The sequence below is a fragment of the Triticum aestivum genome, chromosome 7D (genome assembly GCF_018294505.1).
Source record: "Triticum aestivum cultivar Chinese Spring chromosome 7D, IWGSC CS RefSeq v2.1, whole genome shotgun sequence".
NCBI lineage: Eukaryota > Viridiplantae > Streptophyta > Magnoliopsida > Poales > Poaceae > Triticum > Triticum aestivum.
This window is the reverse complement of record NC_057814.1, coordinates 599023321-599047912: the sequence shown is the minus strand read 5'-3', so window position 1 is coordinate 599047912 and position 24592 is coordinate 599023321. Positions and strand designations below refer to the sequence as shown.

Below are 24592 nucleotides of genomic sequence, written 5' to 3'. Positions count from 1 at the left end.
AGAGGGCCGGCCCTCCCCCTCCTCCACTCCTTTATATACGGGGGAGGAGGGCACCCCATGGAGACACACAAGTTGATCATTGATCTTTTAGCAGTGTGCGGTGCCCCCCTCCACCATAATCTACCTCGGTCATATCGTAGCGGTGCTTAGGCGAAGCCCTGCGCCGGTAGCTTCATGAACACTGTCATCACGCCGTCGTGCTGACGAAGCTCTCCCTCGAAGCTCTACTGGATCGTGAGTTCGCGGGACGTCACCGAGCTGAACGTGTGCAGATTGCGGAGGTGCCGTACGTTTGGTACTAAGGATCGGTCGATCGTGAAGACGTACGACTACATCAACCGCGTTGTCATAACGCTTCCGCTTTCGGTCTACGAGGGTACGTGGACACACTCTCCCCTCTCGTTGCTATGCATCACCATGATCTTGCGTGTGCGTAGGAAATTTTTGAAATTACTACGTTCCCCAACAGAAATGGCGCAGGGCGGTCTACGAGGTAAAGATGATAGATAATGGGGCTGAATTTGACTGCGAATGTGGTCAATTTGATCACATGGGTTTGCTATGCTGCCACATTCTAAAGGTTAGAAGAATACTACTAACTTCTATCATAAATATTGATCTTCTGCATCATGTTTTCAGAATGTCTGCAAGATATTTACCATAAATATATGTACTGTCCGACAATGCAGGTGATGGATTATGTAGGAATCAAGGAGATCCCCAAGAAGCACATCGTGAAGAGGTGGACGAGAGACGCGCGAGATGCGGTGCAACAGGCTCCAACCTTGTACAGCGAAGCTGTCGAACTAGTCAGTCTTGCAACTACTAGCGCAGAGGCCCGTGATAGGTTAAGGGGGATATTCAAGGAAGCCATGGAGATCATGGCACCATACAAAGAAGCAAGAGGTGGCCTAGGGCTCGAGGATCGGCGAACCTCAGAGAGGCAAATGGTGAATGAAAGACCAGCAGGTGATTGCTCCGGAGACGACGACGATACAGTGTCGGCAACACAATACCAACTTGTCAGAGTACCTGCTCAGCCCGGAAGGCCGGCATGTTGTGAGGAAGCACCGGATGAGGAGGTGAGCAAACGTGGCATCTTTTGCAGCATTTGTCGGGGTCAAGGGCATAAGAAGACGACCTGTTCGGAGAGGGGTGACCTGCCGAAGCAGCAGAGGAAGCAGGGGAGGTGTAGTAACTGTGGTGTTGCCGGACACCGTAAGACCACTTGCTCTGAGCCCCCTGGATTTAAAATCAATGGTGGTAAGTAGCATGAGTATATGTTGGTTGTGTGCCTTCAGTGTTAGAGCTTTAGAATCTCTTTTGTGAAACGGCTGGTGGAGTTTGCAGGTGATGGTTGGATCAGGGTAGGCGCCGTAATTTGTTTGGCTGTGGTGTGCTGGCTCATGGGCTTTTGCCGTCCCTTTTATGTACAGTATCTAAGTATCTAATCATTGTATAATTAGTTGTCTAACTAAAATGGTGAACCCCGCGTTTGCTCGACCAGATTTACTATGTGTTGTTATAACATATCTTGCATCTTGTTATGCATGTCATCTTTGATTTTGAGCAGTTCCAGTACATGAGTTTGGGCATTGTTGTATATACAACAAAAATGTTCGATCGAAATTTTAAATGCCACACCAATTTGACAGACATTCCAAACAGTGCCTAAGGATTATTTATGCATGCCAAAGTGCGATATTTGTTGATCTGTATATGAAGATGAGAAAATTGATTGCCTAATGGTGATTCCATAGGTAAAGGGGAAAATGGCCTAGCCCATTTTCTATTCCACACGGCAAGAGACTGCATTACTAGTACATGACATATTGCCATGCATTCAGAAGGCTTCCGTTTTATAGTTGCGTACGTCGAATTCGCTAACAGCAGAGTTGATGTACATGACATTGTTGTAGGGGAAATACACTTTGGTTCCTGGTTGTATATGGACCCTATATGGGGATTTTTTAATAATTAAATAAAAAGTCAAAATAGTTCAGAAGTTTTTTAGAATAAACTTGACTTACTTTTGCACTAGTAGATAAATTTCCAAGAAAAAAACCAAAGTTAACTTCACAGCGAAAAAGAGAAAAATTATTTGCTATTATAGGTCACTATTCACACTATTTTGGCCAAAATTTTGTCTTTTTTGAAAAGAAGTCAAAGGGAGATTTTCTTTTTGTGAAGATTTTCTCACAAATACAATGTAAGGTCAAGTTAATTTCAAAAATATTTTCAGAATTGTTTGATTTTTTGTTGAATTACTAAAAAAAAAATCCATATAGGGTGTATATGTCCCCATAGACCAAAAGTTCCCCTCCATTGTTATATTGTTTTAGGCATTAACAAAGATAGTTCAAGCAATGTTTGCCATGTTTACATGCTTGCCAAAAGAAAAGGAAAGTTTATCCTGGTATTTTTAATTTTTTTTGAAACGAAGGCAAAGATTGCCTCATTAAGGCCGCGTTCGGATTCCCTCCGCTCCGCGGCTCCGCGCCGGAGCGGAGCGGCAATCCAGCTGATTAAAGCTATAATTTGCAGAGTTGCTTGAAGCCCGCTCCGCGCGCTCCGTTCCGCGGATGACTACCGAACGCGGCCTAAGTTTATCCTGGTATGAAAGAGAAAGAGCAAAACTCTCCAACAAAGAGGAAGCGAACATTCATAGTAGTCTGACTAATAACGGTGAAAAATATAAGAGCATCACAATAACATATCTCAAAGAGTTTTTAACAATCTCAGAGGACAATAAGGCGTAAAGGTGAACACCGGAACTTGACCTCATTGCAAAATATTACAAAGCATGGATAATATTTCCTGTAATATACAACTTTCAGACTGCTGTTCCATACGTGACTAATTGCAGCAATTAGATGGCACGTTAGCTAAATGCAAACATTTGAAAAGGGAAGACCATAGTAGTATCAGCAGAGTTACAATTAGTCTCGTTTTCAGGCAAAACGTTAAAGAACACGTGACTAAAAGGACTTGAGTGCTATCAATTATCATCGTAAGATAAGAAAAAAACAGAGATGGTATCACTCGTAACCTTGCTCGTCATTGGCCTCCCAACGCTAGGTGATGCTACCGTCAAACACGCCAAGCATCTGTGGCCGATGTGCATCCCATCCTCGACGTAATTGTAATGGTTAGCAGAGCACTGCAATGATGGAAAGAGGGCAAGAGGATACACTGAGGAGTTCATTGTAGTTCCCAGCGCGACACATTAGCTGTCATTTCTACCTGAAACTACAATCAGTATATCTACTCCTTCGATGCATCTGCCACCGTGGGCTAGCGATTTTGAAAATGTTAGTATTAAAATTTATGAATACTTAAGTATAATGCTTTAAATCGTAAGTTCGTAACATAAGATGATTCCTTTATCTGTGATGGAAACAGCAAAGACTTGCTTGATTAGAATTCATATACAATATTCCATACATAACATTAGTCTAAGGATATTAAGTTGATTTTGGTTCTATCAATTAGAACGTAGATCCCAATTTTTACATTTATACAAAATAACTTGCGGAAGGTAGTTAGAAATATCTTTCCAGATAAATTTAGGCATAACAAATAAAAGAGACATACCAAGATGAAAGGTGGCATCCGCTGACCTTCTGAAATATCGAGGGCTATGTGAGCATGTGACCTTGTTGATGCTACTGTAGAGGGCCAGGGGCCAAATTCCAGGTGCCTGATGTCACTGGACATTTCCATGAACATGTGGAAGGAATACACACCTGCAGAGTACAGTGGGATAGCCGACTCGTCCACAGTACCGGCGGTTGATCAATTAGGCAGGATGAAGCAGAAGTAGGATGATGATAATGTATCATAAGAGAATAGGCAGGAGATATAATATTACCAACCAAGCAGTCATATATCAGAAATGACCCAGGAGGCCAGGACTATAGAAGAGTCTAAAGCTGATCAAATAAATTTATGGATTATTACAATTCAATGCCTGTAAGCAACAACAAACATGTTTTCCTGTTAAATTTTACCAGTTCAAGAATAGATGGGAGGAGTTTTGCTTAACCAAACAATTATGTATAATTTTTTACATCAATAAACTATTTCAGTTCATTCCTAAATCTCTTGAGTACATGAACTCTAACATCATAATCAATCACTAAGTGCTTAGCTTGAGAAAACATGATGTGCACACAAAAAGTATTCTATTGTACAACAACAAAGCCTTTTATCCCAAGCAAAATTGGGTAGACTAAAAATATTGTATTGCATTTTACCAAAAATCCCCACAAGAACAATGGCCATGTTTAAAGTGGTGGAACCGATTTGAATCCCGGACTATGATCTCTCTCTCAGTTATTTTTGATATATATTTGGTGGCATTGTGGCAATCCCCACACACGCGCAAATTCTTGTATATATGGAGCGGAGTTCTTGAAGGGGTATTTATGATGCCAAAGGCAATAGCTAATCTCTCACTATGATTATTCAAGATGTGTTGCTTTTCATCCTCCTCTACATCCTGTAGGACAAAACTGTAGTCAGGAACATAACCTATACTTCTCATCTTGGCCAACAGATTCTGCAGCTCTGCCTGGATCTCTTCATGTTGAGGGTGGGGTTCTGTCTGGTTGCCACTGTAAAATACATTCACTGATCTTTTCACCTCTATTGAACTCCATCCAGGGGTTTTCTGCAAATTTTGGTGTCTGACCAAAGACCTCACTTCGTCAACTCCATCCCATTTCCCAACCTTTGCATACATGTTCGACATTAGAACATAATATCCAACATTCTCTGGATCAAGTTCAAATAGGTTTTGCGAAGCCACTTTGCCCATTTCAACATCTCCATGAATCCTGCAAGCACCCAGAAGAGCTCCCCAAACAGCAGAATCAGGTTTAATTGGCATGTTGTGTATGAAATCAAAAGCTTCCTGTAGCTGACCAGCTCTGCCAAGCATATCTACCATGCATGCATAATGTTTTGCAAGGGGGATAATGCCGTATGTTATACGCATCATATCAAAGAAACTCCGGCCTTGGTCAACTAAGCCAGCATGACTACAGGCAGCCAACAGAGAAACAAATGTGACATGATCAGGATTAACTCCTTCCTGCTGCATTCGTGAGAAGACACTGAGAGCCTCTGCGGCATGCCCATGAACTCCAAGGCCAGCCATGATGGCATTCCAGGGACCTGTACTCCTACTCCTTTTAGGCATTTTTTCAAAGAAAAGCATTGCATCCGTCAGCTTCCCGCATTTAGCATACAAGTCTACCATACAAGTTCCAACATAAACATCCAGATTGAATCCAGTCTTAACAGACAGAGCATGCATCCGCATGCCCTGCTGCAAGGCACCAAGTTGTGAGTATGCAGGCAAAACACTGACAATTGTCCCTTGAATAGGCTTCAGACCCTCATGCTTCTGCATATGACCATATGCCTCGATTGCCTCGTTTGCAAGTCCATTCTGCATATACCCCGTGATCAAAGTATTCCAAGACACAGGATCTCGAACTGGCATGGTGTCAAACATCCTCTGGGCGGCCTCAATCTTTGATAGCTTGGCATACATATCAACCACAGCATTCCCTGCAATTATGTCACCCAGATCCCACCCCCGCCGCATCACATAACAGTGCACTGACTTCCCACCGCGGTCATCTCCACACTGTGCGACAGCAGACGCCAGGCTCACAAGCGTCAGCACGTCAGGGGAAACCCCACTGTCCCTCATACCACGAAACATCTTGACCGCAGCGGCAACCTGCCCACCCTGCTCATACCCTGAGATGATCGAATTCCACGTCACCAGATCGCGGCGCTCCATTCCATCAAACACCCGCCGAGCCTCCTCCAGCATCCCAAGCTTTCCATACACATCGACCATCGCATTGCACACGAACAGCTCCTTGTCCAGCCCGTGCTTCACCGCGTACACGTGCATGACCAGCGCAAGCACCCAGTCCCCCAGCAGCGCGCACATGGGCAGCACGCTTGAGACCGTCACCGCGTCGCCAGCAACGCCCTCCCCCGCCATCCGCCTGAACAGGCGCACGGCCTCGGCGGCGCGGTCGTTGCGGCACAGCCCGGACAGCATCGCGTTCCAGGCCGGCAGGTCCCGCAGGGGCATTTCGTCGAACACCGTGCTGGCCTCCTCCACGCGGCCGAAGCGGAGGTAGGCGTGCACGAGGGAGCCCGACGCGAAGACGCAGGGGCGGAGGAGGCCGAGCCGGAGCGCGCAGGCGTGGAGCTGCGCCGCGGAGGCGTGGGCCGGGGCCGCGCGGATGAGCGGCGGGAAGGTGAAGGCGTCGGGGCGGAAGGGGCGGGCGCGGCGCAGGAGGTGGCGGAGGAGCGGGAAGGCGAGGCGAGGGAGCGCGGCGCGGGAGAAGGCGGCGATGAGGGTGTTGGCGAGGAGGAGCGGGGGCACCTGGAGCTGCGGGTCGAGGTTGCGGAGTTGGCCGGAGGTGACCAGCACCGCCTGGACGCCGCGCGGCAGCGCCGCCGCTGGCATTGGTTGGTGTTCCTTGTCTTATTTTGCTAGCTTCATCTTGATGTCTTGAACAAGGCCACAGCCTTTCGATATAATGTGGCTTTAGCAACATCTTTTTACGTTTTAACTTGATCGTCCGTAAGTTATAATACAAATCACTATTTTAAGGAAAAGGTTTAAAATCAACCGGATGATCCCACGCGAAATAAGCCTCGTCTAGCTTTCGACACGCGTCCTTTCTGGCTGGCCCCACGCGCCGCTTACCGTCCGCCTTATCTCCACCCACGAAGCCACAGCCATGCATTATCAGCGTGTATCGTCGTCTTCCTCACGCTTGCTCTCTTTCCCCCTCCTGCAGATCCCCTCTCTGTCCTTAGCAAATCGACAACCACACTTGCCACAAGCTCTGCTCCCCCTTCTACCGCTGCCCGCTGTTGCAGAGCAAAAGGGGAACAGCCAATGACTAGCAGCACGGCGTCGACCTGCAGCTTCCCGCGCGCCGCCTTACTGCTGCCGGTGTTGCAAAATGCGGCGGTGATGCGTCGCCGGTGCTCAGGTGGAGCGCCCGGTGTTGCATAAGAGCGCCTCCGTCGGTACTCCGGTACTCCGGTGACGCAACGGTGACCGCCACGAGGAGCCGACGAGGGGCGCTGCAACTCCGGCCCTGTTGCCTTGAAGACGTTGGGAGTACCGCCGGAGCTGCAATGGAGCAAAGCCGGGCCGCCGGAGCTGCAATGGAGCAACGTCGGGTCGCCGGAAACATGAGCGGAGATGTAATGGAGCTTCGCTGGATGCCGTCGGTGCTGCGTTGGAGCTCCGTCGGGGCTACAATCGAGCTTCGTCGGACGACTTTGGTGCTGCATTGGAGCTCCGTCGGGGCTGCAATGGAGCTGTCGCCGACGGCTCACGGTGCTGCCTTGCAGCGCTCTCCGACTACTGTCGAAGCTACAGTGCAGCGCTTGGTGCTCCAATGAAGCTCTCGCCGGCGGCTGCAGGTGCTACGTTGAAGCGGCAGTGCAGCGCTCGGTGCTCCAATGGAGCTCTCGCCGGCAGCTCCCGGTGTTGCATTGCTGGGCTCGGTGGCGGCTCCCGGAGCTACGATGCAATAGCCGGCGGCGGCTCCGTTGTTGCAATGCTAAGCTTGCCGGCGGTGGCCATGGTGCTTTTGCAACTTCGGCGCGTTCCTGTCTTGCTATGGCTAGACGAAGATAGAAATAAGGGGTTGGCTGATGCGGTGTGGGGAGTAGGATGGTGTGCGTTGACATTTTTCAATGGCTGAGATGAACAGCTCGGACGGCTGGTGACCCGGCTGATTTCTCTAGAAAATCAGTCGGTTGATTTGTAGCAGTCGCCCTATTTTAATGGCTAGGGAGAGATTCAACAGAAATTCTAAGCTTGAGCATCGCAATCCAAATATGTCGGAACAGAAATTCTAACATGAAGAGTACGTTTCTGTAGGGGTGTTGCTCTCAAGCCGTTGCTTTGTGTCATGCAGAAGTTTTTACAATATGTAAATGTTGCTCACAAGGAGTTGTTGCGTCATTTGTATACATGTACAGATTCACAAGGAGCTGTTCTACATTCTAGTATTTGTGATGTGTTGCATTTATTTTTTTTTGTTTCAGATGAGTGACAATGGCGTTGGTGCCATTGAGCATGATGACGACGATGCTATATGTTCTTGTTGGTTGGTTGTTGCTGAATTGCACCATGATATAGTTTTGTAGCTACTTGGCTTAGTTAGGTCATGATACATCTGACCTGTATGCTTGGGTCGTTTGTTGCCTGGTAGCGCTTTGGTTGATTTTTTGTTGGCTGGTTGTTATCGCCCAACTGTTGGAGGCTCCTTGTTTTATGTGTGTTGTCCCCAACCACGGGCTTTGCATTCAATGGGTTCTTCAGCGAGAGTGATATGTAAAGATGCCTTAGACCTCGATGTAGATTGGGTCGACCATGACTTATGTATATGCTTTTGTCATTATTCATCGTCTGTTTTTTAATTTTTTGGATCATTGTTTACCATATTGTTGTGCCGTTGAAAACCTGCAATCCAGATGATGCATCTTTCCAGCACAATTTTGTTGTTTGTTTATACTATTCTTGGAGCCCATGGTTGCTGCTGCCTTGGCTAGGTTTTGTCATCTGGCCATTCATTTTCTTGCAGGTGCATCAAGATCCTGGATGACTGCGCAATTAAGCACTTGCAGGTTGTTTAGAATGAAGAAGTGATATGTTGAAGGCGCCTTTTCTTATTTGGGGACATGCACCTGTGGATACTGGAACTCCCTCACTAAAGCATTTTAATAGACTTTTTAGAATGTGATTTCAAGTGATGTTGAAGACGCCTTTTTTGTTTGAATACATGCCTATATACTAGATTGGAGATCGATTAATATTTTTGTATGCTTTTCTCCTTATATAGCATCCTTGTTAAATTTCCTGGACCAAACAAAAAAGAGGGTACAATATTGGAATTGACAATTATATAGGCCGGGGTGCACCATTCAATATGTTAATGTCTTAATAACATCAGGTACATTCTTTCTGCTTATATAATAGATATCTAGTGGTTTGTGTGACAAAATAGTTTAAAGCAAAAGAAATTTAAATGCATCTTATGTACTGTCAGAAATAACGAATGAAAATTTCAGCATCAAGCAATAACCTATATTTATTTTTCAAAACTTTCCTAATAAATAATCTATTGTATTTTTTTGGGAGGTTCTTTTGCTTGTTTATCAGTTTTTTTTTCTTGAGGGGATGCAGACATCAGGTGGTCTTACGTTTAGAATATGTTAGGAAATGAGAGCATGCATGCAACAATTCATCCCACCTGGTTGCATGAAGCCCAAGCCCATATGCATTCATTTGTATCTTAGCCCACATGTTCCATGCCTGAGCCTACACTGAAACAGCAACATCTCTACATGGAGCAAAAGTTTAGTCCCACCTCGGTGAGCCAAGGGTGAGGGGACCAACTTATAAGGGGGGGTTGCATGTCATTACAAAATGCTAGAACCACATGATGAGTAGGACACTATGCTATGGACACACATAGAGATGTGTATATATAGCACATGCGCTCGCGAATATATGCGCGGCTTAGACTTAGGGGAGGCGCCCTGGCCTTGTTGGGCCAGGCGCACCAAGCCCTCAAAGGCCCATGCGGCCAGGGAAGGGGAAAAAGGAGAGTCCTCCTAGGAATAGGATTGGACTTGGAGTCTCGAAAGGGTCGAGAGGTAAAGATTTATATATGGAAAGTCATTTTCGGGATTCCGGAAAAAGGTGCAGTTTTTTCGGTATTGTACCAAGAAGCTTCCAGAAGGTTTCGGAGATTTTCGGAGGAGTCCGGATTCCTCCAAGGGTTCCACCACGTCCCAAGGGCTGGCATGGGCTGAGGGGAGGCGCCCTGGCCTTGTTGGGCCAGGGCCAAGCGCACCAAGCCCTCAAAGGCCCATGCGGCTAGGGAAGGGAAAAAAGGAGAGTCCTCCTAGGAATAGGATTGTACTTGGAGTCTCAGAAGGGTCGAGAGGTAAAGATTTATATATGGAAAGTCGTTTTCGAGATTCCGAAAAAATGTGCAATTTTTTCGATATTGTACCGGGAAGCTTCCAGAAGGTTTCGGAGGTTTCCGTAGGAGTCCTGATTCCTCCAAGGGTTCCACCACGTCCTAAGGGCTGGCATGGGCTGAGGGGAGGTGCCCTGGTCTTGTTGGGCCAGGGCCAGGCGCACCAAGCCCTCAAAGGCTCATGCGACCAGGGAAGGGAAAAGAGGAGAGTCCTAGTAGAAATAGGATCGGACTTGGACTCCAAATCCTCTTCCCCTTGGCGGCAAATCCTATTAGGAGTAGGGCTGAACTCTCAGCCCTCCCAGGCATATAAATATAGGGGAGGGGGCGCAGCAAAGGCCCCGAACACATTGGCCTTGGCTACTGCCACGTCTCTCCCTCCTGGCATAGTTCTCCGGTATTCCGACACCACCACCACCATCGCCACCATGTCGTGGTGCTGGTTGTGATTGAAGGAAATATACCCTAGAGGCAATAATAAAGTTATTATTTATTTCCTTATATCATGATAAATGTTTATTATTCATGCTAGAATTGTATTAACCGGAAACATGATACATGTGTGAATACATAGACAAACAGAGTGTCACTAGTATGCCTCTACTTGACTAGCTCGTTGATCAAAAATGGTTATGTTTCCTAGCCATAGACATTGAGTTGTCATTTGATTAACGGGATCACATCATTAGGAGAATGATGTGATTGACTTGACCCATTCCGTTAGCTTAGCACTTGATCGTTTAGTATGTTGCTATTGCTTTCTTCATGACTTATACATGTTCCTATGACTATGAGATTATGCAACTCCTGTTTACCGGAGGAACACTTTGTGTGCTACCAAACGCCACAACGTAACTGGGTGATTATAAAGGTGCTCTACAGGTGTCTCCGAAGGTACTTGTTGAGTTGGCGTATTTCGAGATTAGGATTTGTCACTCCGATTGTCAAAGAGGTATCTCTGGGCCCACTCGGTAATACACATCACTATAAGCCTTGCAAGCATTGTAACTAATGAGTTAGTTGCGGGATGATGTATTACGGAACGAGGTAAGACTTGCCGGTAATGAGATTGAACTAGTTATTGAGATACCGACGATCGAATCTCGGGCAAGTAACATACCGAGGACAAAGGGAACAACGTATGTTGTTATGCGGTTTGACCGATAAAAATCTTCGTAGAATATGTAGGAGCCAATATGAGCATCCAGGTTCCGCTATTGGCTATTGACCGGAGACGTGTCTCGGTCATGTCTACATAGTTCTCGAACCCGTAGGGTCCGCACGCTTAAAGTTAGATGACGATCGGTATTACGAGTTTTGTGCTTTGATGTACCGAAGGTAGTTTGGAGTCTCGGATATGATCACGGACATGACGAGGAGTCTCGAAATGGTCGAGACATAAAGATCGATATATTGGACGACTATGTTCGGACACCAGAATGGTTTCGGGGAGTTTCGGACATATACCGGAGTACCGGGGGGGGGGGGTTACCGGAACCCCCGGGGAGTTCAATGGGCCAAGCTGGGCCTTAGTGGAGAAGAGGAGGGGCGGCTAGGGCTGGCCGCGCGCCCCCTCCCCCTCTAGTCCGAATTGGACAAGGAGGGGGGGGCGGCGCCCCCTTTCCTTCCCCCTCTCTCCTGCCCTTCCTTTCCCCCTCCTACTACAACTAGGAAAAGAGGGAGTCCTACTCCCGATGGGAGTAGGACTCCTCCCTGGCGCACCGTCCTCCTGGCCGCCGGCCTCCTCCCCCTGATCCTTTATATACGGGGGCACCTCTAGACACACAAGTTGATAAGTTGATCTATTCCAGCCGTGTGCGGTGCCCCCCTCCACCATATTCCACCTCGGCCATATCGTAGCGGTACTTAGGCGAAGCCCTGCGTCGATAGCAACATCATCACCGTCACCACGCCGTCATGCTGACGGAACTCTCCCGTGAAGCTCTGCTGGATCAGAGTTCGCGGGACGTCATCGAGCTGAACGTGTGCTGAACTCGGAGGTGCCGTACGTTCGGTACTTGGATCGGTCGGATCGTGAAGACGTACGACTACATCAACCGCGTTGTGCTAACGCTTCTGCTTTCGGTCTACGAGGGTACATGGACAACACTCTCCCCTCTCGTTGCTATGCATCACCATGATCCTGTGTGTGCGTAGGAATTTTTTTGAAATTACTACGTTCCCCAACAGTGGCATCCGAGCCAGGTTTTATGCGTAGATGTTATATGCACGAGTAGAACACAAGTGAGTTGTGGGCGATACAAGTCATACTGCTTACCGGCATGTCATACTTTGGTTCGACAGTATTGTTGGATGAAGCGGCCCAGACCGACATTACGCGTACGCTTACACGAGACTGGTTCTCACACAGGTGGCTGGCGGGTGTCAGTTTCTCCAACTTTAGTTGAATCGAGTGTGGCTACGCCCGGTCCTTGTGAAGGTTAAAACAACACTAACTTGACGAACTATCGTTGTGGTTTTGATGCGTAGGTAAGAACGGTTCTTGCTCAGCCCGTAGCAGCCACGTAAAACTTGTAACAACAAAGTAGAGGACGTCTAACTTGTTTTTGCAAGGCATGTTGTGATGTGATATGGTCAAGACGTGATGAGATATAAGTTGTTGTATGATATGATCATGTTTTGTTGAAGTTATCGGCAACTGGCAGAAGCCTTATGGTTGTCTCTTTATTGCATAAGATGCAAGCGCCAAATAATTGCGTTACTTTATCGCTATGCGATAGCAATAGTTCCAAGAGCAATAGTTGGCGAGACGACCATGTGACGACACATTGATATAGATCAAGATGATGGAGATCATGGTGTCATGCCGGTGATGATAGAGATCATGACAGTACTTTGGAGATGGAGATCAAAGGCGCAAGATGATCATGGCCATACCATGTCACATATTTTGATTGCATGTGATGTTTATCTTTTATACATCTTATTTTGCTTAGTTCGACGGTAGCTTTATAAGATGATCCCTTACTAAAATTTCAAGGTATAAGTGTTCTCCCTGAGTATGCACCGTTGCGACAGTTCTTCGTGCTGAGACACCACGTGATGATCGGGTGTAATAAGCTCTACGTTCAAATACAACGGGTGTAAGACAGTTTTTGCACACACAGAATACTTGGGTTAAATTTGACGAGCCTAGCATATGCAGATATGGCCTCGGAACACTGAGACCGAAAGGTCGAGCGTGAATCATATAGTACATATGATCAACATAGTGATGTTCACCATTGAAACTACTCCATCTCACGTGATGATCGGACATGGTTTAGTTGATTTGGATCACGTGATCACTTAGATGATTAGAGGTATGTCTATCTAAGTGGGAGTTCTTAAGTAATATGATTAATTGAACTTTAAATTTATCATGAACTTAGTCCTGGTAGTATTAGCATATCTATGTTGTAGATCAATAGCTCGCGTTTAGCTACCCGTTTATTTTTGATATGTTCCTAGAGAAAACTAAGTTGAAAAATGTTAGTAGCAATGATGCGGATTGAATCCGTGATCTGAGGATTATCCTCATTGCTGCACAGAAGAATTATGTCCTTGATGCACCACTAGGTGACAGACCTATTGCAGGAGCAGATGCAGACGTTATGAACGTTTGGCTAGCTCAATATGATGACTACTTGATAGTTTAGTGCGCCATGCTTAACGACTTAGAATCGGGACTTCAAAGACGTTTTGAACGTCATGGACCATATGAGATGTTCCAGGAGTTGAAGTTAATATTTCAAGCAAATACCCGAGTTGAGAGATATGAAGTCTCCAACAAGTTCTATAGCTAAAAGATGGAGGAGAATAGCTCAAGCAGTGATGCTGAAATCGACGAAGGTAGAAATCAAGAAAAACATCAAGTGTTGATGGTTGACGAGACCACTAGTTTCAAGAAAAGGGCAAAGGGAAGAAGGGGAACTTCAAGAAGAACGGCAAGCAAGTTGCTGCTCAAGTGAAGAAGCCCAAGTCTGGTCCTAAGCCTGAGACTAAGTGCTTCTACTGCAAAGGAACTAGTCACTGAAAGCGGAACTGCCCCAAGTATTTGGCGGATAAGAAGGATGGCAAAGTGAACAAAGGTATATTGGATATACATGTTATTGATGTGTACTTTACTAGTGTTTATAGCAACCCCTCGGCATTTGATACTAGTTCAGTTTCTAAGAGTAGTAACTCGAAACGGGAGTTGTAGAATAAACAGAAACTAGTAAAGGGCGAGGTGACGATGTGTGTTGGAAGTAGTTCCAAGATTGATATTATCATCATCGCACACTCCCTATACTTTCGGGATTAGTGTTGAAACTAAATAAGTGTTATTTGGTGTTTGCGTTGAGCATGAATATGATTTGATCATGTTTTGTTGCAATACGGCTATTCATTTAAATTAGAGAATAATTGTTGTTCTGTTTACATGAATAAAACCTTCTATGGTCATACACCCAATAAAATGGTTTGTTGGATCTCGATCGTAGTGATACACATATTCATAACATTGAAGCCAAAAGATGAAAAGTTAATAATGATAGTGCAACTTATTTGTGGCACTGCCGTTTAGGTCATATTGGTGTAAAGCGCATGAAGAAACTCCATGCTGATGGGATTTTGGAATCACTTGATGCTTGCGAACCATGCCTTATGGGCAAGATGACTAAGACTTCGTTCTCCGGAACAATGGAGCAAGCAACTGACTTATTGGAAATATGCATACTGATGTATGCGATCCGATGAGTGTTGAGGCTCGCGGAGGGTATCGTTATTTTCTCACCTTCACAGATGATTTGAGAAGATATGGGTATATCTACTTGATGAAACATAAATCTGAAACATTTGAAAAGTTCAAATAATTTCAGAGTGAAGTATCATCAAAATAAAGTTTCTACGATCTGATCGTGGAGGAGAATATTTGAGTTACAAGTTTGGTCTTCATTTACAATGCGGAATATTTTCGCAACTCACGCCACCTGGAACACCACAGCGTAATGGTGTGTCCGAACGTCGTAACCGCACTTTATTAGATATGGTGCAATCTATGATGTCTCTTACCGATTTACCACTATCGTTTTGGGGTTATGCATTAGAGACAACTGCATTCACATTAAATAGAGCACCATCTAAATCCGTTGAGACGACACCATATGAACTGTGGTTTGGCAAGAAACCAAAGTTGTCGTTTCTTAAAGTTTGGGGCTGCGATGCTTATGTTAAAAAGCTTCAACCTTCTATCACAGATCTGAAGGCAAGACTTTTGTTGCTAAATTTGGATCCTTTCTAGAGAAGGAGTTTCTCTCGAAATAAGTGAGTGGGAGGAAAGTAGAAATTGATGCTCCCTTATTGGAAACTAGTTCATCACAGAAACCGGTTCCTGTGACACCTACACCAATTAGTGAGGAAGCTAATTATGATGATCATGAAGCTTCAGATACAGTTACTACCGAACCTCGTAGGTCAACCAGAGTAAGATCCGGACCAGATTGGTACGGTAATCCTGTTCTGGAGGTCATGTTACTAGACCATGACGAACCTACAAACTATGAGGAAGCGATGATGAGCCCAGATTCTGCAAAATGGCTTGAGGCCATGAAATCTGAGATGGGATCCTTGTATGAGAACAAAGTGTGGACTTTGGTTGACTTGCCCGATGATCGGCAAGCCATAGAGAATAAATGGATCTTCAAGAAGAAGACTGACGCTGACGGTAATGTTACTGTCTACAAAGCTCGACTTGTTGCGAAAGGTTTTTGACAAGTTCAAGGGGCTGACTACGATGAGACTTTCTCACCCGTAGCGATGCTCAAGTCTGTCCGAATCATGTTAGCAATTGCCGCATTTTATGATTATGAAATTTGGCAAATGGATGTCAAAAACTGCATTCCTGAATGGATTTCTGGAAGAAGAGTTGTATATGATGCAATCAGAAGGTTTTGTCGATCCAAAGGGAGCTAACAAAGTGTGCAAGCTCCAGCGATCCATTTATGGACTGGTGCAAGCCTCTCGGAGTTGGAATAAACGTTTTGATAGTGTGATCAAAGCATATAGTTTTATACAGACTTGCGGTGAAGCCTGTATTTACAAGAGAGTGAGTGGGAGCACTAAAACATTTCTGATAAGTATATGTGAATGACATATTGTTGATCGGAAATAATGTAGAACTATTCTGCAAAGCATAAAGGAGTGTTTGAAAGGAGTTTTTCAAAGAAAGACCTCAGTAAAGCTGCTTACAAATTGAGCATCAAGATCTATAGAGATAGATCAAGACGCTTGATAAGTTTTTTCAATGAGTACATACCTTGACAAGATTTTGAAGTAGTTCAAGATGGAACAGTCAAAGAAAGAGTTCTTGCCTGTGTTACAAGGTATGAAATTGAGTAAGACTCAAAGCCCGACCACGGCAGAAGATAGAAAGAGAAGGAAAGTCATTCCCTATGCCTCAGCCATAGATTCTATAAAGTATGCCATGCTGTGTACCAGATCTATTGTATACCCTACACTAATTTTGGCAAGGGAGTACAATAGTGATCTAGGAGTAGATCACTGAACAGCGGTCAAAATTATCCTTAGTGGAATAAGGATATGTTTCTCGATTATGGAGGTGACAAAAGGTTCATCGTAAAGGGTTACGTCGATGCAAGTTTTAGCACTGATCCAGATGACTCTAAGTCTTAATCTGGATACATATTGAAAGTGGGAGCAATTAGCTAAAGTAGCTCCGTGCAGAGCATTGTAGACATAGAAATTTGCAAAATGCATACGGATCTGAATATGGCAGACCCGTTGACTAAACTTCTCTCACAAGCAAAACATGATCACACCATAGTACTCTTTGGGTGTTAATCACATAGCGATGTGAACTAGATTATTGACTCTAGTAAACCCTTTGGGTGTTAATCACATGGTGATGTGAACTATTGATGTTAAATCACATGGCGATGTGCTCTAGATTATTGACTCTAGTGCAAGTGGGAGACTGAAGGAAATATTCCCTAGAGGCAATAATAAAGTTATTATTTATTTCCTTATATCATGATAAATGTTTATTATTCATGCTAGAATTGTATTAACCGGAAACATGATACATGTGTGAATACATAGACAAACAGAGTGTCACTAGTATGCCTCTACTTGACTAGCTCGTTGGTCAAAGATGGTTATGTTTCCTAGCCATAGACATGAGTTGTCATTTGATTAACGGGATCACATCATTAGGATAATGATGTGATTGACTTGACCCATTCCGTTAGCTTAGCACTTGATCGTTTAGTATGTTGCTATTGCTTTCTTCATGACTTATACATGTTCCTATGACTATGAGATTATGCAACTCCCGTTTACCGGAGGAACACTTTGTGTGCTACAAATGTCACAACGTAACTGGGTGATTATAAAGGTGCTCTACAGGTGTCTCCGAAGGTACTTGTTGAGTTGGCGTATTTCGATATTAGGATTTGTCACTTCGACTGTCGGAGAGGTATCTCTGGGCCCACTCGGTAATACACATCACTATAAGCCTTGAAAGCATTGTAACTAATGAGTTAGTTGCGGGATGATGTATTACAGAACGAGTAAAAATACTTGCCGGTAACGAGATTGTACTAGGTATCGAGATACCGATGATCGAATCTCAGGCAAGTAACATACCGATGACAAAGGGAACAACGTATGTTGTTATGCGGTTTGACTGATAAAGATCTTCGTAGAATATGTAGGAGCTAATATGAGCATCCAGGTTCCGCTATTGGTTATTGACCGGAGACGTGTCTCGGTCATGTCTACATAGTTCTCGAACCCGTAGGGTCCGCACGCTTAAAGTTAGATGACGATCGGTATTATTAGTTTTGTGTTTTGATGTATCAAAGGTAGTTAGGAGTCCCGGATATGATCACGGACATGACGAGGAGTCTTGAAATGGTCGAGACATAAAGATCGATATATTGGATGACTATGTTCGGACACCGGAATGGTTTCGGGGAGTTTCGGACATATACCGGAGTACCGGGGGGTTACCGGAACCCCCGAGGAGTTTAATGGGCCAAGATGGGCCTTAGTGGAGAAGAGGAGGGCCGCGCGCCCCCTTTCCTTCCCCCTCTCCCCTTCCCTTCCTTTCCCCTCCTACTCCAACTAGGAAAAGAGGGAGTCCTACTCCCACCGGGAGTAGGACTCCTCCCTGGCCCGCCCTCCTCCTGGTCACCGGCCTCCTCTGTTGATCTATTCCAACCGTGTGCGGTGCCCCCCTCCACCATATTCCAGCTCGATCATATCGTAGCGGTGCTTAGGCGAAGCCCTGCGTCGATAGCAACATCATCACCGTCACCACACCGTCATGCTGACGGAACTCTCTTGTGAAGCTCTGCTGGATCGGAGTTCGCGGGACGTCATCGAGCTGAACGTGTGCTGAACTCGGAGGTGCCGTACGTTCGGTACTTGGATCGGTCGGATCGGGAAGACGTACGACTACATCAACCGCGTTGTGCTAACGCTTCCGCTTTTGGTCTACGAGGGTACGTGGACAACACTCTCCCCTCTCGTTGCTATGCATCACCTGTTGGAAATATGCCCTAGAGGCAATAATAAATTGGTTATTATTATATTTCCTTGCTCATGATAATCGTTTATTGTCCATGCTAGAATTGTATTGATAGGAAACTCAGATACATGTGTGGATACATAGACAACACCATGTCCCTAGCTAGTAAGCCTCTAGTTGACTAGCTCGTTGATCAATAGATGGTTACGGTTTCCTGACCATGGACATTGGATGTCGTTGATAACGGGATCACATCATTAGGAGAATGATGTGATGGACAAGACCCAATCCTAAGCATAGCATAAAAGATCGTGTAGTTCGTTTGCTAGAGCTTTTCCAATGTCAAGTATCATTTCCTTAGACCATGAGATCGTGCAACTCCCGGATACCGTAGGAGTGCTTTGGGTGTACCAAACGTCACAATGTAACTGGGTGACTATAAAGGTGCACTACAGGTATCTCCGAAAGTGTCTGTTGGGTTGGCACAGATCGAGACTGGGATTTGTCACTCCGTATGACGGAGAGGTATCTCTGGGCCCACTCGGTAATGCATCATCATAATGAGCTCAATGTGACTAAGGAGTTAGCCACGGGATCATGCATTACGGTACGAGTAAAGTGACTTGCCGGTAACGAGATTGAACAAGGTATTGGGATACCGACGATCGAATCTCGGGCAAGTAACGTACCGATTGACAAAGGGAATTGTATACGGGATTGATTGAATCTTCGACATCGTGGTTCATCCGATGAGATCATTGTGGAACATGTGGGAGCCAACATGGGTATCCAGATCCCGCTGTTGGTTATTGACCAGAGAGGTGTCTCGGTCATGTCTGCATGTCTCCCGAACCCGTAGGGTCTGCACACTTAAGGTTCGGTGATGCTAGGGTTGTAGAGATATTAGTATGCGGAAACGCGAAAGTTGTTCGGAGTCCCGGATGAGATCCCGGACGTCACGAGGAGTTCCGGAATGGTCCGGAGGTGAAGAATTATATATAGGAAGTCAAGTTTCGGCCACTGGGAAAGTTTCGGGGGTCACCGGTATTGTATTGGGACCACCGGAAGGGTCCCGGGGGTCCACCGGGTGGGGCCACCTATCCCGAAGGGCCCCATGGGCTGAAGTGGGAAGGGAACCAGCCCCTAGTGGGCTGGGGTGCCCCCCATGGGCCTCCCCCCTGCGCCTAGGGTTGGAAACCCTAGGGGTGGGGGCGCCCCACCTGACTTGGGGGGCAAGTTCCCCCCCTGGCCGCCGCCCCCTTGTAGATGGGATCTAGGGCCGGCGCCCCCCAGGGGGCCTATATATAGTGGGGGGAGGAGGGCAGGAAGATGACAGCCCCTGGCGCCTCCCTCTCTCCCTGCAACACCTCTCCCTCTCGCAGAAGCTTGGCGAAGCCCTGCCGAGACCCCGCTACTTCCACCACCACGCCGTCGTGCTGCTGGATCTCCATCAACTTCTCCTTCCCCCTTGCTGGATCAAGAAGGAGGAGACGTCGTTGCTCCGTACGTGTGTTGAACACGGAGGTGCCGTCCGTTCGGCACTCGGTCATCGGTGATTTGGATCACGGCGAGTACGACTCCATCAACCCCGTTCATTGGAACGCTTCCGCTCGCGATCTACAAGGGTATGTAGATGCACTCCTTTCCCCTCGTTGCTAGTATACTCCATAGATGGATCTCGGTGATGCGTAGAAAATTTTGAATTTCTGCTACGATCCCCACCAGTGGTATCAGAGCCAGGCCTATGCGTAGTTACTATGCACGAGTAGAACACAAAGCAGTTATGGGCGTTGATGTTGCCAATTCTTCTTGGCGTTACTAGTCTTATCTTGATTCGGCGGCATCGTGGGATGAAGCGGCCCGGACCGACCTTACACGTACTCTTACGTGAGACAGGTTCCACCGACTGACATGCACTAGTTGCATAAGGTGGCTAGTGGGTGTCTGTCTCTCCCACTTTAGTCGGATAGGATTCGATGAAAAGGGTCCTTATGAAGGGTAAATAGAAATTGGCATATCACGTTGTGGCTTTTGCGTAGGTAAGAAACGTTCTTGCTAGAAACCCATAGCAGCCACGTAAAACATGCAACAACAATTAGAGGACGTCTAACTTGTTTTTGCAGGGTATGCTATGTGATGTGATATGGCCAAAAAGGATGTGATGAATGATATATGTGATGTATGAGATTGATCATGTTCTTGTAATAGGAATCACGACTTGCATGTCGATGAGAATGACAACCGGCAGGAGCCATAGGAGTTGTCTTAATTTATTGTATGACCTGCGTGTCAATGAAAACGCCATGTAATTACTTTACTTTATTGCTAACCGTTAGCCATAGTAGTAGAAGTAATAGTTGGCGAGACAACTTCATGAAGACACAATGATGGAGATCATGATGATGGAGATCATGGTGTCATGCCGGTGACGAAGGTGATCATGCCGCGCCTCAAAGATGGAGATCAAAGGCGCAAGATGATATTGGCCATATCACGTCACTTTATGATTTGCATGTGATGTTTATCATGTTTACATCTTATTTGCTTAGAACGACGGTAGCATAAATAAGATGATCCCTCACTAAAAATTTCAAGAGACGTGTTCCCCCTAACTGTGCACCGTTGTGAAGGTTCGTTGTTTCGAAGCACCACGTGATGATCGGGTGTGATAGATTCTAACGTTCGAATACAACGGGTGTTGACGAGCCTAGCATGTACAGACATGGCCTTGGAACACATGCGAAACACTTAGGTTGACTTGACGAGCCTAGCATGTACAGACATGGCCTCGGAACACAAGAGATCGAAAGGTCGAACATGAGTCGTATAGTAGATGCGATCAACATGGAGATGTTCACCGATGATGACTAGTCCGTCTCACGTGATGATCGGACACGACCTAGTTTGACTCGGATCATGTATCACTTAGATGACTAGAGGGATGTCTATCTGAGTGGGAGTTCATAATCAGATGAACTTCATTATCATGAACATAGTCAAAAGGTCTTTGCAAATCATGTCATAGCTTACGCTTTAGTTCTACTATTTAAGATATGTTCCTAGAGAAAATTTAGTTGAAAGTTGGTAGTAGCAATTATGCGGGCTGGGTCCGTGAACTGAGGATTGTCCTCATTGCTGCATAGAAGGCTTATGTCCTTAATGCACCGCTCGGTGTGCTGAACCTCAGCGTCGTCTGTAGATGTTGCGAAACATCTGACATACACATTTTGATGACTACGTGATAGTTCAGTGCGTAATGCTAACGGTTTAAAATTGTGGCACCAAAGACGGTTTTGAAACGTCGCAGAACATATGAGATGTTCCGAAGACTGAAATTGGGATTTCAGACTAGTGCCCACGTCAAGAGGTATGAGACCTCTGACAAGTTTCTTAAGCCTGCAAACTAATGGAGAAAAGCTCAATCGTTGAGCATGTGCTCAGATTGTCTGAGTACTACAATCACTTGAATCGAGTGGGAGTTAATCTTCCAGATGAGATAGTGATTGTTCTCCATAGTCACTACCACCGAGCTATTAGAGCTTCGTGATGAACTATAACATATCAGGGATAGATGATGATCCTTGAGCAACTCGCGATGTTTGACACCGCGAAAGTAGAAATCAAGAAGGAGCATCAATTGTTGATGGTTAGTAAAACCACTAGTTTCTAGAAGGGCAAGGGCAAAAGGGATACTTCATGAAGCAGCAAATCATTTGCTGCTCTAGTGAAGAATCCCAAGGTTAAACCCAAACCCGAGACTAAGTGCTCCTGTAATGAGGGGAACAGTCACTGAAGCAGAACTACCCTAGATACTTGGTAGATGAGAAGGCAGGCAAGGTCGACAGAAGTATATTGGATATACATTTTATGAATGTGTACTTTACTAGTACTCCTAGCAGCACCAGGGTATTAGATACCGGTTCGGTTGCTAAGCGTTAGTAACTCGAAATAAAAGCTGCGGAATAAACGGAGACTAGCTAAATGTGTTGGAAGTGTTTCCAAGGTTGATGTGATCAAGCGTCGCATGCTCCCTCTACCATCGAGATTGGTGTTAAACCTAAATAATTGTTATTTGGTTGAGCATAAACATGATTGGATTATGTTTATCGCAATACGGTTATTCATTTAAGGAGAATAATGGTCACTCTGTTTATTTGAATAATACCTTCAATGGTCTTGCACCTAAAATGAATCTCGATCGCAGTGATACACATGTTCGTGCCAAAAGATATAAAATAGTAATGATAGTACCACATACTTGTGGCACTGCCATTTGAGTCATATTGGTATAGAACGCATGAAGAAGCTCCATGTAGATGGATCTTTGGACTCACTCGTTTTTGAAAAGATTGAGACATGCGAACCATGTCTATTGGTATATATGCATGAAGAAACTCCATGCAGATGGATCGTTTGGACTCACTTGATTTTGAATCACTTGAGACATGCAAATCATACCACATGGGCAAGATGACTGAAAAGCCTCATTTTCAGTAAGATGGAACAAGAGAGCAACTTGTTGGAAGTAATACATTTTGATGTGTGCGGTCCAATGAGTGCTGAGGCATGCAGTGGATATCGTTATGTTCTTACTTCACAGATGATTTGAGTAGATGCTGAGTGTATTTACTTGATGAAACACAAGTCTGAATTATTGAAAGGTTCAAGTAATTTCAGAGTGAAGTTGAAGATCGTCGTGACAAGAGGATAAAATGTCTATGATACGATCATAGAGATATCTAAGTTACTAGTTTGGCACACAATTAAGACATTGTGGAAAGTGTTTCACAATTAATACCGCCTGGAACACCACAGTGTGATGGTGTGTCCGAACATCATAACTGCACCCTATTGGATATGGTGCGTACCATGATGTCTCTTATCGAATTACCACTATCGTTTATGGGTTAGGCATTAGAGACAACCGCATTCACTTTAAAAGGGGCACCACACAATTCCGTTGTGACGACACCGTTTAGAGAAACCTAAGTTGTCGTTTCTTAAAAGTTTGGGGCTGCGATGCTTATGTGAAAAAGTTTCAGGCTGATAAGCTCGAACCCAAAGCGGATAAATGCATCTTCATAGAAAACCCAAAACGGTTGGGTATACCTCCTATTTCAGATCTGGAAGCAAAAGTAATTTCTTCTAGAAACGAGTCCTTTCTCGAGGAAAAGTTTCTCTCGAAAGAATTGAGTGGGAGGATGGTGGAGACTTGATGAGGTTATTGAACCATAACTTCAACTAGTGTGTAGCAGGGCACAGGAAGTTGTTCCTGTGGCACCTACACCAATTGAAGTGGAAGCTTATGATAGTGATCATGAAACTTCGGATCAAGTCACTACCAAACCTCGTAGGTCGACAAGGATATGTACTACTCCTGAGTGGTACGGTAATCCTGTCTTAGATATCATGTTGTTAGACAACAATGAACCTACGAGCTATGGAGAAGCGATGGTGGGCCCATATTCCGACAAATGGTTAGAAGCCATGAAATCCGAGATAGGATCCATGTGTCAGAACAAAGCATGGACTTTGGTGAACTTGCCCGATGATCGGCAAGCCATTGAGATAAATGGATCTTTAAGAAGAAGACGGACGTGGACGGTAAGGTTACCGTCTATGAAGCTCGACTTGTGGCAAAGAGTGTTTTCACAAGTTCAAGGAGTTGACTACGATGAGATTTTCTCATCCGTAGCGATGCTTGAGTCCGTCGGAATCATGTTAGCATTAGCTGCATTTATGAAATCTGGCAGATGGATGTCAAAACAAGTTTCCTTACCAGTTTTTGTAAGGAAAGGTTGTATGTGATACAATCAGAAAGGTTTTGTCGATCCTAAGGATGCTAAAAGGTATGCTAGCTCCAGCGATCCTTCCATGGATTAGAGCAAGCATCTCGGAGTCAGAATATATGCTTTGATGGAGTGATCAAAGTTTTTGGGTTTATACAAGGTTTGTTAGAAACTTGTATTTACAATAAAGTGAGTGGGAGCACTACAACATTTCTGATAAGTAT

General features: G+C 45.3%; 2 protein-coding genes across 2 annotated transcripts in view; one reads left to right on the top strand and one right to left on the bottom strand.

Moving 5' to 3' along the window:
* Nucleotides 1-4205: 4205 nt before the first annotated feature.
* On the bottom strand, nt 4206-6535 carry LOC123168109 (pentatricopeptide repeat-containing protein At4g33990). The gene has a single exon (XM_044585971.1). The coding sequence runs from the start codon at nt 6497-6499 to the stop codon at nt 4253-4255; it is 2247 nt and encodes a 748-aa protein (XP_044441906.1). The 5' UTR covers nt 6500-6535; the 3' UTR covers nt 4206-4252.
* Nucleotides 6536-7448: 913 nt separating this feature from the next.
* Nucleotides 7449-24592, top strand: part of LOC123171377 (uncharacterized) — a 90933-nt gene continuing 73789 nt past the window's right edge. Inside the window, exons 1-3 of the mRNA XM_044588905.1 lie at nt 7449-7637; nt 8104-8165; nt 8643-8685. Of these exons, the coding sequence (XP_044444840.1) occupies nt 7449-7637; nt 8104-8165; nt 8643-8685 (294 nt within the window). The remainder of the gene's footprint in view (nt 7638-8103; nt 8166-8642; nt 8686-24592) is intronic.

Bases quoted from the DNA above. Each gene is read 5' to 3' on its own strand.
- LOC123168109 (XM_044585971.1), bottom strand. From the start codon at position 6,499: ATGCCAGCGGCGGCGCTGCCGCGCGGCGTCCAGGCGGTGCTGGTCACC.